General features: G+C 39.4%; 2 protein-coding genes across 2 annotated transcripts in view; one reads left to right on the top strand and one right to left on the bottom strand.

Annotated features, from left to right (window-relative positions):
* The window catches only part of emilin2 (elastin microfibril interfacer 2), a 16,002-nt gene extending 11,813 nt beyond the window's left edge, over positions 1–4,189 (top strand). Inside the window, exons 5-9 of the mRNA XM_014468613.2 lie at positions 831–1,025; positions 1,107–1,151; positions 1,239–1,289; positions 1,373–1,489; positions 3,246–4,189. Of these exons, the coding sequence (XP_014324099.2) occupies positions 831–1,025; positions 1,107–1,151; positions 1,239–1,289; positions 1,373–1,489; positions 3,246–3,577 (740 nt within the window). The 3' untranslated portion in view covers positions 3,578–4,189. The remainder of the gene's footprint in view (positions 1–830; positions 1,026–1,106; positions 1,152–1,238; positions 1,290–1,372; positions 1,490–3,245) is intronic.
* Positions 4,086–19,795, bottom strand: lpin2 (lipin 2). The gene is made up of 20 exons (XM_014468602.2): positions 19,598–19,795; positions 14,725–14,925; positions 13,746–13,841; positions 12,850–13,139; positions 12,665–12,781; positions 11,494–11,617; positions 10,929–11,382; positions 10,437–10,536; positions 10,109–10,296; positions 9,034–9,127; positions 8,876–8,945; positions 8,716–8,799; positions 8,433–8,512; positions 7,768–7,918; positions 6,895–7,043; positions 6,234–6,320; positions 5,997–6,149; positions 5,654–5,768; positions 5,460–5,563; positions 4,086–5,368 (listed from the first exon to the last, which is right to left on the bottom strand). The coding sequence occupies exons 2-20, from the start codon at positions 14,914–14,916 to the stop codon at positions 5,224–5,226; spliced, it is 2,793 nt and encodes a 930-aa protein (XP_014324088.1). The 5' UTR covers positions 14,917–14,925; positions 19,598–19,795; the 3' UTR covers positions 4,086–5,223.

Raw genomic sequence — 19,795 nt, 5'->3', positions numbered from 1 at the left:
TCAAATGCAACACAAAGTGGCTTCCAAATGTTAGAATATCATTGTAAAAATTACTAATAGTAAATAAAATGATGTAAAATAATGTGCATATTTTATCTTTAACAATGTTTTTTATTCCATAAACAAAGATGAAACTCAAATTTGCATTTCATTTATGATCAAGTCTAAAATTGTCAACTGCATTAAAATCAATTTAGTTTTGAAAGCAGAACAATGGACAAACTTACTTACAACTTTGATAAAGAGCCCAAATAACCTGAATATTCAATTATATAGAAAAAATCTCAAGGTAATCTAAAAGTCAGTCTGGAAAGATATGTTTTGGCTGGTTTTTTTAAAAATCTTTTTGTTTGTCTCTTTACATATTGCATGTACATTTCAGTACAAAAATAGTTTTATCCTAAGAGAAGAGTTTTTGGAGGTTTAAACAACTCACATATTTGGAAAAAACTTTTTTCCTCTACATAAATCATCTTCAGAAAATTGACTAAAAATTATTTTGACATGAGAAAAAACAATGTACCAAGGCAAGAATGTTTTGCATGTCAGATGTGTTCCACATGTCAAAGTTTAAGCTGTGAAAAAGAGAAAAATGCAGAACAATTTCATAATTGTTAAATATTTGCAAAAAAGAACAATGCCTACAGCCACCTGCAGTTAATTACAGTCTTTTTAACACTTCAAAAAAACTCTAAAAAGAATTAGACTGAAACAATCCTTGTAGTGGAAAGTGTGTTTAGCTAGAACATTTTTACAGCTTTATACAGTTGAATCTATCTGGTGTGTAACCTCTAACCTGCAGTCTTAACACATGTCCCTGCTCTATTCAGGTGCCAGTGTTGGACCGGTGGATGGAGGATCTCCCCAGGTTTCAGCTGAGAGTTTTAGAGTGTCAGCTGTCTCTCCAGAGCCTTCCCTTCAGCATCTACCTGTGATGGAGACAGGAGAGGCAGGCCCACCAGGAGAAATGACCAAAGTGACGGACCTCAACATGATGTCTGTTCAGGGGTTTGCTGGAGCTCCAGGTGATGCACATTCAAATAAAATTGCTCTGCATGTTTTTTCTTCTATATTATTTAATTTCTTTCATTGTTTTTTATCCAAAGCTACCTCAAAAGACACCTTAAAATCCAGAATACCTCTAATGTCAGGTATATTTTACTTTAACTGTTTCATGTTGCATCAGAATTGAGTTTCTATGGTGCAAATAATCGATTCCAATGCTATTTTATGAACAGATGTGACTATGCCTCCAAGATCTCCAAAGCAGAAAACTAACACAGCTTCAGGTTAGAGTAATTAATCATTTAGGAGCCTGAATCTGTTAGGATTATGGTTACTCATGTCATATATTTCCTGTCCTGGTCTCCAGGTGAGAAGGTGTCCTTCTCGGCTGGTTTGACTTTCTCACCATTCCATGAAGAAGCTGGAATAATCCGATTCAACAGCGTGCTGGTCAACGATGGAGGACATTATGACCCTCAGACAGGTAGCTTAACACGAACTCTTGAAAAGTCATTTGGAGGGGGAAAGAGCGCAGTCCTGCAGAAAGGACATAACTTAGATTCTGTTTGCTGCTTGTGCCTCCACCTCCTTTTCTAAAGTCACACTGAGCAATTTCCTCTCTGACCCATATCAAAAACCGATACTGACTGAACCCATCAGGCTTTGGGGGATCCACCATACTTATTCACAGCAGCATCACTGTAGACAGTATGGCTCTGATGTACAGTACATGTGTAGACTCACATTTAAAAAGACAAGGAGGTATTCAAACAACTAAAGAAAATTTGGAAAGTTTGTATTTTCACCACCTCTGCTAACTCCGTCCTCCTTTACGGATCTCAGACCCAAAGAACTGCAAACCTACATGAGCAGCTGCATCTTAGAGATTCTCTACATTCACTTGCCAGATCAAATTAGCAGCACTGACCTTTGACAACATACAAACTATCTGCCTGTAGGAGAGCATTTTCTCATAGGACACTGGCAATAGATCAGCTGTACACTAATGACATCACCAGGAGACCTCTGACCTGGACCTCTCAAGGAAAGAGGAAGAGAGGACGGCCTCGAAACATCTGGCGAAGACATTTAGAAGCAGACATGAAGAGGTCAGGTTGCACTTGGAACCAAATGGAGGAGAGGGTGCAGTTTAGTTATTATATATTATCAATGACCTTTGCCCCCGGATGGATGGATGGTTGTAGGTATTTACAATGTGATTATGATGACGTTGCGGTCTTTTTTTATTAGGGTAAAAGTGCAGGAAGTTACTTATTTTTTTTGTATCCATCTTGTTTTTCGTCCTGGCTGTCAGTTACGTAAATTGGTGACTTTGATGATGATGTGGAGAATTTTATGACTTCCTTTTTATGAGTCAAGTCATTTCTGCTTCTTCCTCCAGTGACAGTTCTTTACTATTCACAAGGCTAGAAGCAAGCGAGCCAGGGTGTGTCCTGTGAAACTGAATAAAAATCTTTTGATAAACGCAGTTCATTTATTAAAAAGGTGCTTTTGTGATTTTCAAATAGAGCCAGGTTGGTTTGGATAGTTTTTTATGCCTTTTAGAGGAAACCATCAATTTTTACAACTTTTACATCTGCCAATAAATGAGAAACAGAAGCCCTCGTGTGTGGGATTAACAGAGGGGTGTGGCTGAGGAGAGAAGGAGAGGAAAGGAAAGTGGGTGACGCAGGACTTCCAGTAAGAGGTCTGACTAAGCCACTGGAACCCATCTAACCACGTCTAGAGACAATATGGTGGCAATAATCTTTCTTTTCCCTTAGCAGAACAGAAAGATAACTGAAAGGGGGCTGCTGGAATAATGAATATTGTAGATGTCCTCTGCAAAAATTTCCGCAAATAGGTGGCTTTATTTTGCATATAATTTGAGTTACTGTGCAAAGAAAAATCTGTGAAGAGGTGGATCCATGAATACTGAACCATGAGTAGACAGGGATTCACTGTACTCCAGTTATCTTATTCTGATTTTAAACTTTGTTTGATAGTAGACATTTAAATGAGACAAAAAACCCCAGCAGAAAACCTGTAGAAATTTGGAAGCCAGCAAATTTGCTTTATGCTTGAACCACTGAGGAGCAAGACTACCTTTATTCTGGACATGTTTCCTTGGTTGAGCAACACTAATACAAATTCTCTCTTTTGGCTTTTAAAAATCCCAGAGGTTCGTGACATCTTTGATAACAATCAGTGTCCACAGATCATCTCTCTCTGTATTCCAGGCATCTTCACCGCTCCCACAGATGGTCGCTACCTGGTGACGGCCGTGCTTGTCCCCCAGAGAGGCGAGAAGGTCGGAGCCGTGCTGTCAGTGTCCAACAGAATTATCCAGACGCTGGATTCGGCAGGCTTCTCCTCTGAGGTCACTGCGGCGCTCTCACCAGAGCAATGCAGCTGCAGCGGCTCGACCTCACTGAGTTTGGTTGTTTCGATGAAGCAAGGAGACCGAATGGGACTCATGTTGACCGCTGGGAAACTCGCCATCTCTGCCCCCCCGGAGATGCTGTCATCTTTTAGTGCTGTGCTTCTGTACGGCAGCCCGATAAAACGGTAGCTGCTCTGACTCTTTGTTACGCAAACAACTGAGACGGAGCATTTTCACCTGGTTGGGTTAAATTATCAAAACATGGCAACACTCTATTTAAGACAAGCGAATGAGACGGTCTGCATTATGAGGACTAATATGTAGTTTCTATGTTTTGTTTTGCTTTCATGACTCAAAAGAATCGAAACGCACACATCTTGTCAGAGGCTAAATATAAACAAGCTTTGTAGTTTTAAATGCAGTCTTTTTAATATTTTTTTTCAATTTAAGACATGTTTTCACAATTTAATAAAACAACAGCACAGGGATGTGATGTGATGTCTACTACTTGTTCATAAATTTGAACAAATGTGTAATTTAATGGGTAATTTTTTTGTGTGCCTTTCTAGCAAAAAATAATAGATGCCCACAAGTTGGTCTGAGCAATCTATAGAAATGACCTGCAATAACTAAAGTTCTTAATTGGTCAGCAAAAGTAAAGTTTCATAAAACTAATATAAGTTAAAAGTGTGGTCTCTTCACACAAAGCTTGTCACTTTCACAGAAAGAATGCTGTAAATTGTGGACATTTGTTACTAAGAACACAAACTTCTGGAAAAAAAAAAAAAAATTCAACATTCATTAAAAATGAACAGTGAAATTGAGTCTAACTATGGATTTACAGAAATACTTATCAAGCAGCAGCAGGATCTACATTCATTTACTGACTCGAGACACATTACTGCAATTTGAAGCAGCAAATCACAACATGTTTCTTCTCAGCATTTCAGTTCAAAGTAAATAACACGTAAGGCCTTAAAGGGACAGCGACTCTATTAAGTCCCTACAGAAGTGCTTGGGTTACAACTCACAGAAACTGCAACAAAAAATGTTTATGTGCACAAAAATATTTTGTTCTTGCATGAGAAAAAAATTGTTGATCAACTGTAGAAAAAGTATTTTTTGTTTTTTAGCAGTTTGTGATCCTAATTACAGAAAAAAAACAGGAATCTGTGTATAGCCTTTTAGGTTCAAGAGCCAATTATAGCACCAACCAATCAGTAGAGATTGTTAGGAGAACAAAAGGCAATTTTTCATTGCCTTTGGTTGGAAAGAGAAAATGTGATTCTTAAGATAATAAGCTGATCATATGAACATTTTGAATCCAAAAAGCTTTGTATGAAAATGGGTAAATGCTGTGGGACTGTCGTTCATCCATTAAAGTGCATAAAACGTCACATATGTTGGACAGTAAAACATCGAGAAGAACTGTTATTTCCTGAAGACTCTAAATGTAACAAAATAAGCAGTCTTCTGATTGGTCAGTTTAGACACTGTTCAATCAGTTGAACCTTTAAAGACTGTGTCAAAATATGCACTTGGCAAGCTTCAGTTTTACATGCAGATGAATATTTCACAGTCTTCTACAACTGCACAAACATTTCACTGAGTGACATTTTACTTCAAGATAAAAGCTTGATTTTTAAGTGCAAAATATTGCCTTCTAAATTGCAATCTAAAAGTGCAAATATGCTCTGTGCAGTTTACGCACTGCTTAATTTAAAAATAAAGGAGTACATAAATATATCCCTGACATTGACCCTACATCAGAAAATATTTAAGATGCTGCTTTAGCAGCCATTAAGTTTTGGATTTAAATCAGAGCATCTCTGAAGTCACAGCAGCTCCTCGAAGCACACCTCTGCAATCGGCTGCCTCCAGTAACAGAAGGAGCTGAAGTCTGGACAGCTGAAGGTGGCGCAGTGCTGAGTGCTTCGCAGTGGGAAAACGTGCTCCACCAGCTCACTCAGCCGGCTGTAGCTGCCAAGTTACAAACAAGCATCACAAGAGAAAATATTAAAACATTTGTATGGGAGGAACAGCTGACAGAAAGTGATTTGTCGCTACTTACGATGTTTTATTGCCTTTGGATTGCTCAAGGATCAGCTCCCCCTTAGGATTCACTGTGAATATCCGACACGCAGGCACACCCACTTGTTTGTAGGCAAACACATCCTAATGAGGAAGGAACACAAAAGCAAACAGATTTTATACAGATTAAAATAAAAACTTTAATAGTGCAGGAGTAAAAGTATTTCTGCTCACATTCTCCCTGTTTCCAAAGGCAGCATAGAAAGGTTGAGTGTTTGGGTGGAACAGGTTCTTGATGTCTGTGAGGCATTCGATCTTGAACTTCTCAGGCTTTTTCTCAATGACCTCTCTTAAAGGAAAAAAGTATCATAAATGAATCCTCTAACACACCGTAGCTGATTCTGGAAGCACATAATGCATCTCAAAAACAGGATTAAATGCACAGATCTGCATTTTCAAGCTCCAGTTGTAATTTCACTGTAATTTTCATTGTGTGATTTTCTCCAGCAGATGCAGATCTCATGTCGGTAAACATCAGCATCTCTGCTGATCAGATAAAAGTCAGAGGATTTCCCACCTGTGGAAGGCAGAGAAGAGGCTGCTTGGTGAAAGCATGAGAGGTCCCTGAGGAAGAAGCGTGCCGCTGTCATTCACCCAGTGCAGATACCCACGAGTCATGTCAGCCATGCCGATGGCTCGGGCCGAGCAGTACAGGAACCTGTAGCCGTTCCTGCAAAAGTCAGATGTTCGCTGGTTAAGTTGTTTTAGTTTAACGTTTCCTGATGTGATAATGGGTGCAGACGATTGGTCTTACTCATGCACCGAGTTGTAAAGCTTTGCGATTCCCCGATGAGTCCAGTCTTTGCCAAGCTGAGGCAGAATCTGGCCAAAAACATCTGATCTGTAAAGAAATGTGTGAGGACAAAGTTTTCTTATTTGTTTTCTTTTTCTTTCTTCATCAGAAATGGAAACAATTACCAGGTCAAACTATTTTGGAAAGCAGACTGAGTTTTCTTGTCAATGTAATAAGAATTTTAGGTGGAGTTGCACCGATTGCTCAGCAGATGACCGGAACCGGCCTATTCTCAGGTATAAGTGGATCAAGAGATCGAATTGATTCTGAGTGGTGAAGAAGGCTAGAAATTAAAAATGTCTGCTGATAATCAGAACATGAGAATTTAAATTTGATTGACTGGTTGTTTTACAATCAGTGAACTCACCGAATCTAAGCAACACCAATCTGATATGCATTATTATTAGTTGTTACATGAACAAGTTGTTAAAGGAGGTGTTTGGGTGTGGGCACCCAAAACTAACAAAGATTTAAATGTTGGATCTCTGGTTGAGCTCAATCACTCCAAAAGTATATATAATAATAAACTCTGCAAATATGAATTTGATCAGTTGATGGCTTCATGTTCAGTAGCCTGTTCTACATTTATATTTTCAGAGAAAAGTGTGTTTATTTTCCATACTTGGTGATGGTGCCATCGATGTCCGAGATGATGACCTTGTCGTCCCAGTTCCACAGGTAGATGGTTCCTTCGCAGCGACAGGTTCCCTGGTACTGAGTGGTTATGCTGAACGTGGCGTCGTTTGGGCCGTCTCTCAGCTTCAGGCTGGCCTGAAAAAGGTAAACAGTTCAGAAGCTGAAATACACCAAATAAATTAGAATATTACTGAGTGAAACACATTATATAGATTAATTTCACATACAGTGATGCTATCAATAATGCATATTCTAATTTTATTTACTGAACATATGAAAATCCAATAAAACTGAATGCTTCCTCTACACCAGCGTTTCCCAATTCCGGTCCTCAGGCCTCCCTGCCCTGCATGTTTTAGGTGTTTCCCTTCTGCTACACACCTGGATTGAATATATGGGTGATCAACAGGTTTCTGCAGCACTTGATGGTCATGCAATCATTTGAATCAGCTGCTTTGGAATAGAGGCACATCTAAAACATGCAGAGCAGGGGGGCCTGAGGACCGGAATTGGGAAACGCTGCTCTACACGCTTTCCAGTTTACTTTGAAGGTAGGGCGAGAGTGAAGCGCAGACTCTTAAAAAGCCCCAAGCAATAATGGTTCAATAAATATTCTGGTGACCTGGTTGCTGTGTGTTGATTTTCACTTGTAAGAAAAACATTTTTAACCTCCTGGAGGCATCCAGAATGTACTTGGTACCTGATTTTTCTTTCATTTCAAAATGCTAAATTGTTGTTTTTCCACAAAACACAGATTCTGATGAAGAATGGCAGGATTTTATTATTGTTAGGCACACAAGTTAAACCTTTTTTTCCCCTGTTACTTTCTAAACCAAGCAGCTCACACTGGTGAACTTACGATCTGATCAGACGACAGACGGAGGGATTTCCTGTAAGAATGACATGTAGCCGCTCCTTCACTCTGCACGCGCTCAGTGGGTTTCATGGATGGTGCCGCAACGTTCAGCTCTTTGGTCTCTTCATCACTGGACCACTCTGAAGCTTTCTGCCTGCAGTACAGAGACAAACAGGTCTGGTGACAAGTTGACACACACACAAACACACACATCATCATGGGTATGAAAGTCGTGTCAAATTAAAAGATTTTAAAATTTATCTGAACTTTTCTTTTTCAGAGTGAATTTATTATCAAATAACTTAAGAATTGGCAAGAAGCAATTACAGACACCAGGGGGCAGCATATCTACTCATCTACATTTACCACACTTCATATCCTCTACTTAACCCTGCAGGTATGTATGCTGATTACCTTTCAAATTTACAAATTGAAAAACGTTTTCTGATAATTATGAAGCACGTGAGTTTAATCATCTATTCTTCACATATTTTCTGTGTCTCTGCTCCTTAATGAGTTTATTGGTCATCGGTTTGTAAGTCACAAGACTTCAGCACTGACTAATATGCTAATCCGTCCTGTGTGGAATTTGTTTACCCAACACAACTCGTGTTGACATGTTTTGTATTGTTGTTAGGACTCTGAATGCGGCCCGGCTGCTGACTCACTGGGTATCTGGGGCCTGGTGGAGGGCAGGGCTCTCTCTGCTCGCAGACTCCTGTCTCTCCAACTTGCTCTCAGTTGACAACTAAGAACACGAAGAAGATGTAAATATTTTAAAAGGGAGAGCTTATTTAACAAGAAAATGCCTTTATATAATGATGCAAATCTAAGATGATGAGATTGCTGAGGCTTTTGGGCAATGTGTTCCTCATTTGCAATGCAAACTGGAACTCCAGTGTCCTCCACATTTGTGAGTCATAAGGTTGCACAACCAATTTTAGTTTTCACCTGCTTTGTGCTGCTCTTCCTCCAGAACCACCACCGTCCGGACTTTTTGGGCATTTTCTCCTTCACCCAGGCCTCTTCTGTCGTCTGAAATTCAAATAACTCAATTATGAGAAAGAATTATTCAAGCAGCACGAGAAAAACGCGTTAGACCAGACGATACCTTCGGAAGATTTTTCTGGAAAGCTTGCATGCAAAGAATCAAAGGTGCTGCCAGAGTCCAGTTGTAATATCTAGAAAAGAAATATATTTTGATTTCTAATCTTAAGATGTTTGAGCGAAAATGTGGAATGGGATATATGCTGGGCTGATGAGACCCACCGGTTTCCAATTCTGACCACCAAGTTTGGATTGTCGATGATTGCTGGATTCTCAGCAAAGTCATTGTAGGAGATCATGTGTTCCATGAATTTCTCTAAACAAAAACGGACAGAGGTTCAGCCAACAGATCATTTTCGAAATGAAATTTCAGATTATTTTGATTTGTTTCACATTTTAAAATAATTTCTTCTTCCGCCTACTAAACGGACAAAACATGCTCCCTCAAACTAAAAGACATGCTAACTGGCACAGTAATGATATGTAAAACATGTTGAGGTCGTTGTATAAATCCTATTTTTGTCTATGATTCTTAATTTATTACCACTTTATAGACTTTTTCTTACGTTTTTAGTTTGGATGTTTTATGTAAGCTTTTATTATACCAGATTTTTTTTATTGTTTATTGTCTTTTATGTTTTATTGGCTCTAATGTGTTTAATTACTGCTATAAACACAAATTTCCCTTTCGAGAGACAATAATTTGTTCTGAATCGGAATTTGTGAATAATAGGCAAATAATGAATACCAGAAACGGCTAAAAACATGAGTTTATGACTCAAAGCTTTATTTTTCTATAAAAAAACATCTCAAAATTAGGATTGCATACAAAAATATGGTTTAAAAAAACATTAAAATAAGGGTAAATGTCTACAACAGTGCAAGCAGTAATAATAAGGCATGTTTCTATCAAGCTTCGCTGAACCTTCAGCTTACAGCTTTTGTGCTGTTTCACATTTAAAACTCCTTCCAATCAAAAACATTTGTACAAAAAACATTTATTTTGTGTTTGTTATTAAACACATTTTATTATTCTTTAAATGCATTTTGAATTGCAATATAAGATGTTTACAATATATTTACTCGACGCATCAGGTTTTAGAGGAAAATGCAAACTTTGCTTAAGAGATTGGATTAACAAAATTTATATATTTAATAATAGTCAGTACTCTCGTGTGGAGATGCAGTGCGAAGAGAGGGGGAGTAAATGACGGGTCTAGAAAAACTAAACTAGTTCCTCACAATGAGCAGTGTAAAGCAGCGATAGCTATAGTTCATAATAAAGACAACCTGTCACCTTTTGAGATTTCTGAGTTTTCGGCCACGCCTCCACACAGCGACAGCGTAACGTCAGGCAGGTCGCTCGCTGAGTCGGACAGACACTCTGTTCCGCTGTCTGCCGCTGCGCTCCCCACTGACTGGGGGGACTGGGACCCGGAGCGCCGGCCCGTCTCCACCCAGTGCTTAGGTACCGGCTCAGTCTCACTGGAATATGGACAGTTCAAATTCAGATATTAAAATCATAGGAGTGTACAGTCCATGTCATGTCTGCTGGGATTTTGTTTGTTTACATTGAAGGCTGGTTATAAATGCATTGAAATCTCTGAGAATTTCCAGTTTTGCACCTTTTTGGGAAGTACCGAGCGGCAACGTCCGGCTCAAGGGCGACCAGGTCCTCCAGGTAAATATCCTCAGGCCCCTGGTGTTGGCTCCTCTTCCTCACAACTTTTCGAAAGAGAAAACAAAAACTCTGAATGTCTTCATAGCAATGACAGACTTCACTTTGTTTCACTTCCTTTTCTTTTTTTTTTTTACTTCTGCATGTGAACAAAGAGGAGTCCCAGACGAGAGTCTGAACTAAGGGCCCAAACAGAAACCACATCCTTCCTGTTAGCATCCACATACATTCAAACTGGGTGTAGTTGTTGTCTCATACAGAAATCTGGAGGAAGTCAGCTAAGACATTATCAACTTTCTGTCTTCAGTGTTTCTTTTGAGGCAATACATGTGTTGAGCTGGATTAAAATAACCTTTTCATTATGTCTCTTTTTAGACTTACATTCTGAAAAGTACAAAAAGCATTGAGATTTTCTAGAGCAGGACATAAAGACCGTTACCTTTCCTTTTGCCGGGTGAGTCTGTGGTCTTAGATGCAGCTTTTGCATCAGGACATCCTGTCAGAGGCTCTCCAGCTTCACTGCTTCCTGTACTGGGAGCAGAACCGCTGTTCCTGTGACTAGGAGGCGAAGACGTCCACTTTGGCTTCTGTACGTTATTTGAGTTGGAATTTGAGATTGCAGGACTTGATTGAGAGAAAAAGCTGCTCGACTTTCTATCTGAAAAGTCTTGCTTATTGTTTGCACCATGTGATTCAGGGAGCTGTGGGCTGTAGCTGCATTGACGAGGCTTAACGGTCCGAGGTTCTGGCTTCACGATGTTACAAACGGACTCTGATGGGCTGTGCTGGACAATCGGCTCGTCCTCCATGGCCACTGAGCTCAGAATTACTCTGAAATGTGTGCTCTCTGACGGGGTGATGCTCATTGTCTTTGTCTCAGACTTTTTGTTGACCTGGACGCAGACAAAGGCAGTTAAAATATAGAAACACATCATTAAAACTTGTTTTGAGTAAGTCTTTGTGTGGTGGAAGTGAGAGCATCGTTGTAACTTTATGATCCGCACCTTTGTTGATTCAGGAAGCTCCCCCCAGCTCCACTGCATGTGCGACTCAGACCTAAACATGTTCTCTGTCGGCTTCACCATCAGCTCAGAGTCACTTTTGGGCGAGGCTGGTTCGGACAGATTCCTGATGCAAGCAAAAAACAAGTTTCCACTGAGTCAGCTCCCAGGACCTCAAGGGAGAGTTTTGTTTTCTTTTATTTGCCTGACTTATTATAATTACAGCTGCCTTTAAAAATATTCACAACTATTGAACATTATTACTTTATGTGGTAGAGCAAAACAAAGTAGTAATTGTGACGTGAAAGAAAATCTGTCGAGAATTAAATCTAAAATGTTTTAGAAATGTCACGAACACTTTCCAAACAACATATTTTCAATTCATATAATAATAATTCATTTGCAGGTTTCAACAAGTCAAATGTAAGACTTTTTTAATATCAGCTTGAATTGGGGATAGTTGGGGGATCCTGCTGCCTTTTATGGGCTGAAACTGACATTGTCTAGCCAACCGGTGATACATTTGCACTCACCCATGACAGGTGGCAGAATTACAATGAAGATGTCTGCATGTGACTCAAAATGTAGCCAGAAGAGTCCAGCAAGAAAAACATAAAAAATAATCATGCCAGAACAAAATTTAAGACATGTGATTAGCATTTTTCAAGGACAGCTTACATTTTTAAATATAAATTTAAGACTTTTTAAGGATGCATGAACACCCTGGATCCAAGTATTCTGGGATATAAATCTAACATCTTAGCACAAGTATTTTCAAACCTTCCCACTGATTCTCTGTTGGATTTAGGTTTGGATTTTTATTAGGCCATGAGAAGGAAAGGGATGAAAGGGATTTGTCTAAAAGTTACTGGATAGTTGCTCTGGAGGAATGGAATTGGTCTCTTTCATTAATGCTCCCTGGCTTATTGTGTTCTTTGGCGTTCATGATGCGTTTTCACTAATGTTCTTTAACAGACCTATGAGGCCTTTAAGACTAAGATTAAATAACCCAAAAGTAGACCTTGTTCACCATTTTCCTTCAACTTCACAATTATGAATCACTTGGTGTTCAGCTCTGTACATTTTAGTGAAATTGATTAGTGGTTGTAATATGCCAAAATGTGAAAGTTCAGGAGGTGTAAGAATGTTTGTGCATGGAATGAGAAGTTCGTACATGGGGCAGGGAGACCAGTCCCCATCAGAGAAAGGGTAGCTGTCCCATTCCAGGACAGTGGGAGGCGAGTGCTGCCTCTGCTCCACGTTGTCCTTCACTATTGACGGCGATGATGCCCTGACGATAGAGAATAATATTAGTAACACAGTTTCTGAACAGCAGATCAGAGTTCAGTTTATGCTCACCTTCCACTGTTTGCATGCTGCTCCTCATCTGAGCTGCACTCACACAGCTCCTGCTCTCCTCCTGCACATGTTGGCTCCTCCTTGCGTGGCTCAGCTTTGTGCTTCCTCCTGCGTCGCTTCTTCTTTCTGCCGGATGAGCTTGAGCAAAGCTGGGGATTTGCCGAGTCCGGCTCTGGGACAACAGGGGGCTGGCAGCTCTCTGTGGACCCCACACATCTGGCTTCCCTGCTCCGGATCAGAACCTCCTCAGGGGGGATGGGTGACGTCACCAAGTGGGCAGGAATTATCTCCTATTTCAGAGAGTATATTTACAAAATGACCAAAAAAGACAGTGCCTTGAAAAGGTTTTCAAACCGTTTGATTGTTTTTACATTTTGTCACATTACAACTACAAGCTTTTCACAGGAATTGCATGTAACAGACCAACACAAAGTAACGCATCGCTGAGAAGTGAAGGGAAAATTATCCATGGTAAATGTATCTGAAACCCTTCTCACTTTGATGAAGCCCAGTGCAACTGTTCTTTTATTTGTAAATTTAAGGGGTACTGCACAACAGCAAGTCTGTTGACATGGCATTTAATAGTCCTGCACTCTGAAAATGTGGCAAAAGGCGCTCAAGTTTTGCAAAGACATTTTATTTTCTCTGTGTGCAACACTGGTGGAAAAAAACACTTGCAGATGTTTTTGGAAAACGTTTTTAAAACCATGTCATTTTACTTCCATTTCACAATTACTCACTATTTTGTTCTACACTGTCACAAAAAGCCTTAATAAAACACAGATGTTTCTGAATGTAAGGTGGCAAAAGATGAAAGAGCTCAGTGGGATGAATATTTTTGCAAGTTATTGTAAAGGTAAAATTAACTCATTGTAATTAAAAAGTGCAAAACTCACATTGCTCCGCTCTGCCTCCTGCACAAAAAAGGCCTCTCCATTGTCTCCGAGCTTCATGTGCAGCTCCACAGGTTCTCCATTGATCTCTATGTCAATCTGCAGAACCATAGTTTCACAACAACACAGCACCTTACAGTGAGGCATACTCAGATTGCTTCAGGTTGAAACAAACAACAATGAGGCTTAACAGAAAACCACAATCTTAGCATAGCTCTGTGCCCCAGATTTACCTGAAGCTTTGAGCTGAGCCACAGAAAACAGACGGACGATTTTTACCTGCGCATTAAGTAAAAATGCATGCATATAGCATGCAGCTGAAATAGTTTATTCACATCTAAAGCATGAGAAATGTTACATGAAGAAATTATCTTCAACCCAATCAAATTGCAAGATGCAGAAATTTCACAGTAAAGAAATACAAGGCAAGTGTGTTTTCTCTCATGTGCCCTCTCTACATAAATAAATGCTTTAAACCACCAGTGAAACCCGCAGACTACTTCCTGCACGGTGTAACACTCGTGTAACTCTACAGCAGATAATATTACTTTTTTGAATGGGGCAAACTGAGATTTGAGTTTTAGCTTCTTCCCTTCAAAGTACTCAGTAGGCTGCTGCAGATGGAGAGAGGGAAAATGTTTGTTGTGGGCTTCAAAACAAATAGCTGCTTTGCACTCTATGAATTGTTGGCTATAGTTTTCTTTATGAGAAACATTACATTAGACTTGGTCCAACTGGCAAGAGTGTCCAAAAGTTGTACTAAGTAAATGCAGCACTACTTGAATATATTTTTAGTCCAGTTAAAGTACAAAGTTATCATCCAACAATTTACTCAAGACTAAAACAGCATTTGTTAAAACTGGCTGCAATTAGTGAGTAACAGTGAACACAGTGTCTGGCTGTAGCAAAATCTTCCCAAAAGACTCTAAAGAGATCCCAAAAAGCTGCAACCATTTAATTTAAACCAATATTAGGAACCCACCACTTTCTCCCTGGAGCGTAGGACTCCTAGTTTTCCAAAGCGGACGTGGAAGGGAGAGCAGTGGAACGTCCCATCAGGCTGTCGGACCACAATCACATCAATGCAGCCTGACAGGGTGGCCTGATTGATTCCTTTGTACAACTCCTTCACCGTCACCAGAACCTGGCCTGCCAGGTGCCCCACATAGTTCATGGTGTTCACCTGTAAGAAAAATAAAACAAATCGAATTATTTTTTGTTCCATTTGACTAAACTCTGACTATAAGACATTTTTATTTTGGCCTATCAGGTCACTGTCCCTGTAAGAAGGCTGCTGTTGCTCAGAATAGCCTGCCCCTAAACACACTGGTTCTGTTCCATTTCCCTTTCAAACGGTCCAGAAATGATCAGGATTTAATCAGGGGCTCTGCTACAGCAACCAAGGATGTAGAGGTGAGAGATCCAAAATAATCCAAAAGTCAACTCAACTTGGATCAAATATTAAAGCGATAGTTCAGAAGTTTGAAGTTGCTGTGCACGACTCTCTTAGCATCTTAACTTATTATAAATTCAGCTTAGTTGGTGATGAAGTTAACAGACTTCATCCTTTGAAGGATGAAGTCTGCAAACTGAAATTATTAAAAATTTTGCTTGCCCAGCATTTACAGGGAAGCCAGATTATTTTCACGGTAAATTGGGGTAAGAGGCGGTGCACCACTGCCTCTGACAAGGTTAACTGTCTCACAGACAATTAGATCCAAACAAGTAGAGCTAAAACAGACTTCGCAGTGACATACATTGAGTGTCTGATCTTGACAGAAAATTAGATTAATTTTGTAGAGTAAAGCATTTTTTTTTTTGCATTTCAAATCAAACAGCAACATTAATCTGCGATTTAAATACATTGAGGCCAATTTCTCCTAAAATGTTAGCTTGAGATTGGCAACAGGTCAAAAGGCTTTTACATTGTTGTTTTTTTTCTTTTCAGTGGTAATAAATGGGTCTCCTTGCAAAATTTGGCTTATAAGACAATTTAAATGGTTTTAAATTATACTAAGCATATGAAATCTAATAAAAAATCGTATTTTGGAACAGAAAGGAGCACTTTGTAATATTCATGACCCATTTTTTAAATTAAATCTTATTGAAAAGAAGCTTCAAGCGTCTTGGCTGCAAGTCTGTTTGATTAATTAACTCGTCTTTTGCCAATGGTTTCATGAAGATCCAGAACCAAAGAGCTACGCTGGTCCAAACTGGGTCACAAGATATTTTTAGTACTTCGGGTTCAGTTTTCAACTGGGCCTGTCAATAAAAACCGCTGCTCTCCTCTCTTTATGACTTTTGACAGTTTAGTTTGAAAGTAAAGGAACTACATACTAACAGCAAGCGGAAATACAACAATTCACACCCAAAACTTAATATGATGCCATTGGTATCAAGTCTTGTACATATTCAACATACTTTCAGTTCTAAAGTGAACACTTCCTCTTATTCTGCATCGAAACCAAACAATCTACGGTATACAGTGAAGAGGCAGGAAATAATTACTTCCATGTCAGGTTTATATGTTTTAGGTGCTTCAGGGAGTGTGTCTGCAAATATCTGTGTATGTCATTTCTGGTTTGAAACTGTCTAAATGCAGCCAGATATAACAGAAAGCATTACAGAAAGTATGATAAAAGGAAAGACTCTCCTAATATCACAACAAATAAGGGTAATGTTTTGAAGCCTGTGTCATCGCTGCTCCCAACACACCTTCCTTTCTCTGGTTCCTGTTGTTTATCCCTAAAAGACAGCGCTGACAAAAGTATATTTTCCCACCTTGTTCAGAAGTTCTGATTGCAAGCAGGTTTCTTGTAAACTGTTCAATACATTGTAATGCAACTCACAAATAAACTCACAAGCAAGTACACCTTGTTCACAAATTGCTCCTCTTAAAAATCATTAAAGAAATGAACAATAAAAGGTTTAGGGAATTAAAGTCTAAACCGTTTCAGACATGTTTAATCTTCCTCCCAAGGTTTAATCAATTCAATTTGGTCATTATTTTTTGTTTCCTTATTCTGACAACCATACAACATTTGTTTATACAATGACAGAGTTTCACAGAGGAAGAAAAGAGGATGTCTCCTAGTCAACAGCAAAGCCATGATTTGAACTAACCAGAGTCCACGGGGTCTTAAGGTGCAGCTGCTGGTTCTTCTGCTGCTCTGCTGGTATCCTTCCTGAGACCTCCATGTTACATCAGCATCATTAAGGTAAACTACTTACTTTTCCACAACAGCATTTTCCTCTGCTAGCCTCCTCTTCTCAGTGCCACAGCTTCTTAGACCCTTCTGCATGAACTTTGAGGGAAAATTACCCCCAACCTGAACTCTAAAATGCTTACATAACTTGGCACCAGGCCCCAGTCACCACCATCCTGTGCACCAGAAATCTCTTTAAACATTGCAAAACAGCTTGAAGGCACAATTTACTCTTTTTGATTGAGTAATAGTTTAATCGCTTGAAAGAGCTGGATGTTCGTACCATTGTGGACTAAAAGAACTTGTTCAGTTTTCTGATGACATGACATGTAAACTAATTTCTTACACAGTGATGTCAGAACAACAAACTTGGCTGCCTAGTAATTAAAAATAGAGTTACATCAAGAGCCAGGGTCTTCTATACTGATGACATTACATTTTGAGCATTGTGCTTCTGTGGCTACCCCTGCACATTACAGTAGACCTGATCAATAATAATTTAATAGACAAAGCAGATATGTCTGTTGTTGCACACTAAGCCACCCCAGACAACTCTGCATTATATTTATTTGGAATTTGAGTACCTGGTGTGGTGCCATCCTATAATAATGTGATGTTTAGGAAATAAAACCTTTTTACTTCCTAAACAGTAACAAATGCTATTTTTTGCATTTGAACAGTCTCTCAGCTAGAAACACTTTTTGCCAGAAGATTATGGGGAAAATCTTGGACTCAACAAAAAGAACAACAAAAAAGAGTCAATAGACAAACCATGGAAGCTGTTTGTGAGCATAAAGTTAACCAGCTAAGAAACTGCTTTCTTCAAAGCAGTTTTTATTTCTTACTTGTTCCCCATCAGCACAAAACATCTGATGAGGCATTAACTGTTCTTCCTGTTTTTTTTTCGGTGACAAGTAAATGAGAAAATGTTCAACTGTAGATAATGTCAGTATTTTACTTTCCCTTAATTAACCCTGTGCCCTCAAGGTCCAGTCCTCAGCACACCTGGCTCCAACATTAGTTCTTTAGTAGAGCTCTGTAGAACTTGACTGCATGCCAGTGAGGTAGGTTAGTCTTTTAATTCAAGCATGTGTGACAAGGAACACATCTAATAGTTGCATGACTCTGGTGCTCAAGGAAAGCAGTTGAAGACCACTGCATTAACCACATCATAGCATTTGCTTTAGGTGACTTTTCTGACCACAACAACATATAGTGTTGTGGGAAAACTACCTGCAGATCAACAGCTGATCTGCAGTTCTAGCAGCATGACAGACAATGTTCTAGTAATATTATATTGTTCCATGTGTTTTACTGCACTGTTATTAAACCCATTAAAATGCTTATATTAGTAGTTCTCCCAAAAAATGACCCAGTTTTCAAACTTCAACATCAGTTAATTCACGGCATCACTGAACTTTAGCTTTCACTGGGAAACACTGGATCTAAACTAACACCACAGCATGGTGAAAGTAAGAAGATCCAGTAGAAAACCATACCCCTTGTTACCACTGAAATAAATGTCAACCTACATCCACTGTTATAAACATGTTTTTTATTTGAAAACATACATTTGAAACATTTATACTCTTCATTGCTAAGTGACATTAAGCCACACTTACTCTTTCAAAAAGAGCTGTCTGTTATATCAGCCTTAATGCATTCTAATTACAGAGTTTATTTTTGGGTCCTAGGAGGGTTACAGCACAAAGTGCCCTACACTTTATCAAAGAAATTCAGCTCGCCAAGGTCCCATCTACTCCCTCACTCTCTCTCTCTCCCTGTGAGGTGACATTACTAACTCTTGAGAAGTGTTAATCCCGTTAACAAGATTAGGCCAAATCTAGCTTTCCCCGCCATTGCACGTTTCTCCCACTGACTGGACAGCTTCCCCATGTGACTGTAAGACAGCCATGGCTGCTTTTGCCCTCCTGAGTTTGTGACTGTTATTTCCAACAAATGGCTCATGGCTAATTTAATGTAGTTATTCACTGGATAAGCCAGTTGTATATATATATATATATATATATATATATATATATATATATATATATATATATATATATATATATATATATATATATATATATATATATATATATGAGTTGATTGTATACACACACACACACACACACACGCACGCACACCCATATGTATACAGTGGGGTTTTTCCGGAGGTAGTTGGGTAATTTGAAAGTAACAATTTAATCAACTCATTCAGCAGGGGTGTGCTTTCCTGTGTCATCTGGTTTCTGGGAAATAGCCTGCATCAGCCAGCATAGCATGGGAGAAAATGTTATTTATGTTTATCATCATCTCATTTACGCGTAAAGAACACAATCTACCAGTAATGTGAGTGGACGCTAGGATGCTTATCTCCAGCGAGGTTTTTCGTAATCAAACAGGAGTTTTATGAGAGGACAATACAAAGTAATAACGTTTCTTTTACATAAAGCATAAGTTAACCTGTGAACTAGAATCGGTTTATGTCGGTTTAGTTAAAATTCGGGGCTCGAAACTTTAAATGCTGCTTAAATAACAAGTCGGAAACCTTTCAGTGACGTCAAAGACGGGAATCAGAGTTTTCTTTTATTTTCTGAACCTGTTAAGGGAGCGTACAGTGAAGACGCAGCGCGTAAATCTTCCTACCTGCAGGGAATGGAGGTTCTCCGGTAGCAGGCAGACGGTAGCAGACACGGTCCGTTTATCTGTTCCTCCGACCGGCACTTGTCAGTTTCCTCCGCTCCTCGCCCTCCTGCTGCCGCTTCTGTTGATGGTCACGTGACCGGCACGCGCAGATGAGACAGCGTCGCGCAGGACAGGTGATGAAGCTGATAAAAGAGCGTT

Source organism: Xiphophorus maculatus, chromosome 21 (genome assembly GCF_002775205.1).
Source record: "Xiphophorus maculatus strain JP 163 A chromosome 21, X_maculatus-5.0-male, whole genome shotgun sequence".
Lineage (NCBI taxonomy): Eukaryota > Metazoa > Chordata > Actinopteri > Cyprinodontiformes > Poeciliidae > Xiphophorus > Xiphophorus maculatus.
Note: the sequence above shows the minus strand (reverse complement) of the source record. Positions and strands in the feature narration are given on the sequence as shown.